This window comes from Pleuronectes platessa, chromosome 11 (genome assembly GCF_947347685.1).
Source record: "Pleuronectes platessa chromosome 11, fPlePla1.1, whole genome shotgun sequence".
Taxonomy (NCBI): Eukaryota; Metazoa; Chordata; class Actinopteri; order Pleuronectiformes; family Pleuronectidae; genus Pleuronectes; species Pleuronectes platessa.
The window spans coordinates 8,193,925-8,200,219 of record NC_070636.1 but is presented as its reverse complement, the minus strand read 5'-3'; the positions used below and the strand labels follow the sequence as shown (position 1 = coordinate 8,200,219).

Below are 6,295 nucleotides of genomic sequence, written 5' to 3'. Positions count from 1 at the left end.
TGGAGCCGTGGTATCAAGGTCCTGCCGATACATCACTCGACCAATCACGAGTCAGTCTCAGCTGTCAATCATGTTGTTTCCCCCCATTTTTGTAGCATCAATACCAATTGGAAGTACCTAAAATTATAAAATCCATCTTTAGAAAAACATTATTTGGGATGTACTTTGACTTTAATTTGGCCAAAGGCCCATCCATTCAGCAGATTTCTCTTGAAGAAATGACCATGATGATTAAAATCTTTATCTCTAACTGCTCTGATCAAGCCTCACCGAGACATTCACAGGTAACAGCTTCATGTGATCTCCAGTGTTAAAGTCTGGAAACATCTTCTGCGTGAAAGTGTGTGTGAAGGTATGAATGTGTTTGTTAGTATCAGGATCAGAGAAGGACAGTTTTCTTCTGCTCCAGTCCAGTTTCACTCTGATCCTCTGGATCTTCTGCACAGAGAGAACAGATGATGCTGATGGTGACACTGCTGTGTATTTACCTTTATAGAACCATATTCCCCATGATCCAGACTCTTTGTCTCCCTTCCTCTGGACAGGCTCTGCTCTTACACCAAGGAACCAGCGTGTACTGTCTCCAACCAGGACGTCCCAGCTGTGAGTCCCTGAGTTAAAACCCTCAGATCCCAGGACTGAGTTGTAATGATCAAACCTATCTGGATTGTCAGGAAGCTTCTGTCTTTCTCCTTGTTCCAAACTGGTCAGATATTCAGATTTTTGGATGAGCAGAGTTTGGGTCCAGAACCACAGGACTGTAGGACACCACGTCCTTCATCTTGTTCCAGATGTTGAAGCTCAGGTTGGCCAGATGTTTGGCCTCGTCTATCAGAGCTCTTGAGGCCAACTGTGGATCATCCAGCAGGGGGCGCTGCTTGACTCGTTCCACTGCAGCCTTGTAGTTGAGCAGGAACGAGACGTCTTTAGCTCTCATCTCGTCCTCTGTGGTCCTGATTGTGTCTGAAAGAGCCGTTATGTCTCTGCTCAGAGCCTCAATCTTCTCCTTCATCATCCGACTCTTCTGCTCCTCTTCCTCCCACAGTGCAACCATCCTGGCCTCCTCTTCCTCCCCCAGAAACTGATGAAGCTTTTTAAACTGCTCCTTGATCTGCTTCTCTGTGAGTTCGGTCTGGACCTTGATGTGTTCTGCTGTTTGTTCAAACTCTTCTCTCACACGTTCAAAACACTGTAACTCCCTCATCGATGGGTCTGAATCTGTGCCCGGTGTGTTTTTCTGAATCTCTGCAGATGACACACACTGGCAGCTGATGGTCCAGACAGAAGAGTCTGAGTTTCTTTGAGTGCAGACTGCAGAGAGCAGGTGGAGAGCTCTGATCTCTCTCCTGCAAGAAGGTCTCACACAGGCTCTTTAACACCAGGTTACAAGGTGGTTCCATCTTTGAAGACCTTCTATTACAAAGTGGACACGCTTGTCCTTCTTTTTCTTTCCACCAGCTCTTCACACAGTCTTTACAGAAGCTGTGGCTACATGACAGAATGACAGGATCTCTGAAGACATCTTTGCAGACGGAACAGCAGAGATTCTCTTCTGATCTGGAAGCCATTGAGTCTCCAGGTGAAGCTGGAAACAGACAGTCAGTCAGTCACAGCTCCACGAACTTCACTGTGGTTTACTTCCCCTCTGAGTCGAGGTGTTTGTTAAACTCACGGTCAGTGTGTGGAGCGTCGGCAGGTGGTAGTTTGACTCTTCCCTCCTGTAGCTGGACTCACTCAGGACGTTGGTGGAAGGTGAATGTTATCGTCTGGTTTTCCGTCTGCGTCTCCGCCTGATGTTTCCTGGTTTCTCAGGTGTGTCAGCAGTACAGGCTGGAGCTTGATATGCTGGATAATAAAACCTGTAAACACATGTACAAGCAGCTCTGCTTCCAGTAAAAACTCTGCATCCCCCTTATAACTTCCAATCTGCAGAACCAACTGTTTATAGATGTTATTCAGCCTGTGTCCAGGGGGACGTGCATGTCCAGTGCATGTGAGTGGTCACATGATCTCTGCAGGCGTGTTAGACGTGTTGGATGGAGATTCAAACTGATGCAGAGACAAAACACCTGTGAGCACAGAGAGTGTTTCAGTTTGGAAACGCCTTAGTGGTATTAATGTAACTCTAAAGCAAGAAGACAGTGTGGGAAGGAAAGAGCAAACATTCTCCCCATTCCAAGTCAAACTCAATGAAGTCGCATCGTTTTGATTTTAAATGATCTGGAGCATCATGGATTTAAGATAAGATAAGATAAGATAAGATAAAATGATCCTTAATTAGTCCCACAATGGGACACTTGTAGTATTACAGCAGCAAGAGTCAAAAAAACACATCAGAAGGGTGTAAGAAACATGTAATACTTAAGTGTGAGGAATTTAAAACTATAGAAATATATGAATGTAATGAAACTAATGTATACAGTGTAAAGACAGTAAAGATAAGTGCAGTGTGAGAATATGTACAGTGAATGTATTTCACATGAAGCGTTGATATTGCACAGGCAGATGAATCAGGCATAATTAAGGGTTAAAGTGTTCGAGTGCATTCCGAATTGTTGCACTTCTTCTCATCACCTCATAAATATCACCATCCAATATTTCATCTAGCCAAATATCATAATGTAATAATGTGATGTGTAGTTGTAATCACTGTAGTAGTGTATGCCATTGTAATTGTGACTACAAAACTTCTGAAAGGCCTTGAAAAGCAAATATGGGTGTTTCATGTGAGCCAGGGTCCGTCTGTTCAATCCTTCCCTTATGATTTGAGCTCACAGTCACAGGAAGCAGCCGTCAGTGAGCACAGCATCAGACCTGTGAGACGTGGGCACTGATTTAAAGGTCAGGACGCAGGCTGAGGGTGTTTTGGAATGTAATTTATCAGGAGTGGAAGCAACACAATGGAACCTCAGAGACAGACACAACCAAACCTGAGCAAATAAAGCTGGAGCTGAGGCAGACGGTGTCTTCTAACGTGGGTGAGACGACCCTTTTAACTCCGCTGTGCTTGTTTTGCGATTTTTATTCAAGGTTTGATTCCCATGAAAAAAGGCAGTGACAAATTAAATTGTCAAGTCGGGCCCACTCTGTAAATGACCTGCAGTTTACCCCCCCCCACAGCTTTAAATGCCATGAAGGAGTAACCGCGCGACGCACAAACGCCTCCTCGTCTTACCATATTTTGTCATGTTTCATTTCTTTGCTGTAAGCACAAATACAAATGACAGCTGTAAATAACTGCCTCTCTCTCTCTCTCTCTCTCTCTCTCTCTCTCTCTCTCTCTCTCTCTCTCTCTCACTCTCTTTCTCTCCAACCTCTGTACGCATTGAACTGGAGAGAGTATAATTTATCATGAACATGACAAATTACTTTGGCGGTGTTGAGGAGTGGATTGGTCGGCCGTGTCACTGTTTGTGTGTGTGTGTGTGTGTGTGTGTGTGTGTCTGTGTGTGTGTGTGTGTGTGTGTGTGTGTGTGTGTGTGTGCAGTAAAGGTATTACTCATGTTGTGAGGACCTAAATCTATTTAACAGTCACATTATTGGGAGGTTTCCTCCTTGTGGGGAGAGAAAGACGTTTTAGGTGAAGGTTAAGGTTATCATACCAACTGTAATACTCACTAATGCATCTCTGGTCAAACGTCACGTTGATTAAAAGCTAAGACATCACAGGAAATCATGAAACCTCAAATTAAATTGATGAGAAAGTAAATGATAAAGAATCTAAAGTAAGAACAACTGTTCTTCCATAACTTTCTGTCTTTATGGGAGACATGGTCTTACATTTGACAACAGCTTCTCCTCCTTCTCCTGCTGCTTCTCCTGCTGCTTCTCCTCTCTCTTCTCTGTGGGTGGGTGTGTGTGTGTGTGTGTGTGTGTGTGTGGGTGTGACTAGTGTAGCACCAGCCTTATAAGATGATATGCAGCGTCCAGGCTCCACGAGGTGGAAGGTGGGAGCAGACTGGAATTACCACTTTGTTCTCAGTGTGACTGCGGCCACGTGCAGCGGTCACAGATCACAATCAGGTCTTAAACTGCACAAAGGTGTGTGAACGTGTGTGTGCGCATGTGTGTGTGTGTGTGTGTCTGTTCTTGTGTGTAAAGCTGTGGCAGCTTGTTTTGGATTTCACAGAGATGCTTATCCCCCTCCTCTCCTTGCCTATCATGTGTTGATGTTTTCCCGTCTATTGTGTGGCTGTATGTGCGTGGTTTGTTTTGTTGATGTCTTTTTCAATACGGGTGTGTGGAGCTACATAACAACCAGGAGTCTGGCTCTTTTCAGTGCCAAGCAGTTCTGACCGGACAGGAACGTGGCAGTAGAGACCAGGGGTAATGATCAGGGGCTCTGATGATACAAATCAGCTGGCCGCTTTCACTCAGGCAGTCAAAGATCATGGTCATGGAATATTGGATCAGAAATGTTCTATTAAAGCAAACATCCAGCCAATAAATGCACCGTACAAAGAGGAAATATTGTTTATGCCAGAGACAGAGAGGGGGGGGGGAGATCATGGCCCTTACAGTAAAACAGACAATAACATACTTACAGCGAGAAGTATGAGTGAAGTACAAAGCAGACGCAATTCTTTATTTTATTATAAGGACTGAGATAACTTGAGCTGAAGGCTGTGGCTTGTTGCTTGAGTTCGACCAGACGCTGATGCTTATTGGGTAATCTGTTTTCTCTCAGGAGGGATGTGAGACGGAGACAGTGGACCACAGCAACAAGAGCACATGAGATTAAGATGTTACCAAGATGGGGATTGTGTTAAACTACTGCAGTATTCATCCGCTTGCATCTTATTTCCTCAGCTTTCTTCGAGGAAGGCAGAGCTATGAATAATGTCCGTCTGTTTGAGCTCAAGGTCAGTGGTGAGTCAGAGCAGGAACCAGGTAACTACTGCCTGAACAGTTTCTATTGAACATGAACATGATCATTGATATGCCCTTGAGCCGAATATACAAGAATGTTTAGTGAAATATGTTATACCCTGTATTGTATTGATATGAGACGATTTTCCACTGGTCGACATTGTTTTTGTTGTACGTCACAATCCTGCAACAACGATGTAATTACAGGTGCAGAGACAATACGCCGACTTGAGACTGAAAGTGTTTTTCCTTTTGCCGATGACCTCACTATATAGTCCTCTAGTAGAGCCTTTATAATGAAGTAGGTATTATTGAGTGAGTGGGGTGATTTTGGACACAGGGCTTTTCGCTTCACCACTTTTCTGCACTGTGTAACCTGTTAAACACTCCGCTATGTGTTAATATAAACCATATTGATACTATATATCATTTAATACAATAATATTGTCTTTTGCACACTGTCTACATATTCTTACACTCATAGTATATTATATTATCTATTGTATAGTCGAATACTTATATTTATACCTCTAATATATATCATATCATATTATATCATACTCTTTGTATATTCTTTGTATATAATATTTAAACATGTTTACATGTTATTATTATTATATTTACTATTATTATATATACCGTTGCTGCCATTATTACTATATACTGCTATTATACTGGTAGAATTACTATCATATATAAATATATATATTATGTTATATTATATACTATATATACTCTACTATTTGTATATACTGTCTAACAATAACATTACCATCATATCATCAGTACTATTACCATCATCTTGCCACTGCACCTTATCTACCTATTTATCTTGTGTTTCTGTTTTTATTCTTTCTACCTCAATATTTTTTATTTTATTCTATTGTATTGTATTTTATTGTATTCAAATATACCGGCTGCTATGACGACTTAATTTCCCTTCGGGGATGAATAAAGTAATCTATCTATCTATCTATCTATCTATCTATCTATCTATCTATCTATCTATCTATCTATCTATCTATCTATCTATCTATCTATCTTCACATTATCTTCACCAGATCATCTTAATGTCTTAATACCAAGAAATATATAAATATAACATATCTTCGAGCATATCTGGATAAACCTATGGTTCCATTAGTCTTTCTTTACTTTCTTCAACATGGCGAGATATGGCCGTAGGTGGAGCCATATGGTGGAGGTGTGTGCTCTCTGATAAACCTTCTATTTTTGTCATGTAGTTGTCTTTAATATATCACAGTCATTGTAAACACACACTGCAGAATGAGCTGGATACGAATGGAGAGGGAGAGCAGACTCAACTGGAACCTGAGTGGTCCCATACAATCGCCAACAACTCCCTCCTGCAAATAGATTGCTCTTTCCCTCTCTCACACACACACACACACACACACACACACAC

General features: G+C 42.0%; 1 protein-coding gene across 1 annotated transcript; it reads right to left on the bottom strand.

Annotated features, from left to right (window-relative positions):
• Positions 1-207: 207 nt before the first annotated feature.
• On the bottom strand, positions 208-2,061 carry LOC128451097 (E3 ubiquitin-protein ligase TRIM35). The gene is made up of 2 exons (XM_053434867.1): positions 1,673-2,061; positions 208-1,585 (listed from the first exon to the last, which is right to left on the bottom strand). Exon 2 carries the CDS (start codon positions 1,202-1,204, stop codon positions 716-718), a length of 489 nt encoding a protein of 162 aa, XP_053290842.1. The 5' UTR covers positions 1,205-1,585; positions 1,673-2,061; the 3' UTR covers positions 208-715.
• Between the last annotated feature and the right edge of the window lie 4,234 nt (positions 2,062-6,295).

Excerpts from the sequence above, each read along its gene's own strand:
- LOC128451097 (XM_053434867.1), bottom strand. The coding sequence starts at position 1,204 with ATGAGGGAGTTACAGTGTTTTGAACGTGTGAGAGAAGAGTTTGAACAA.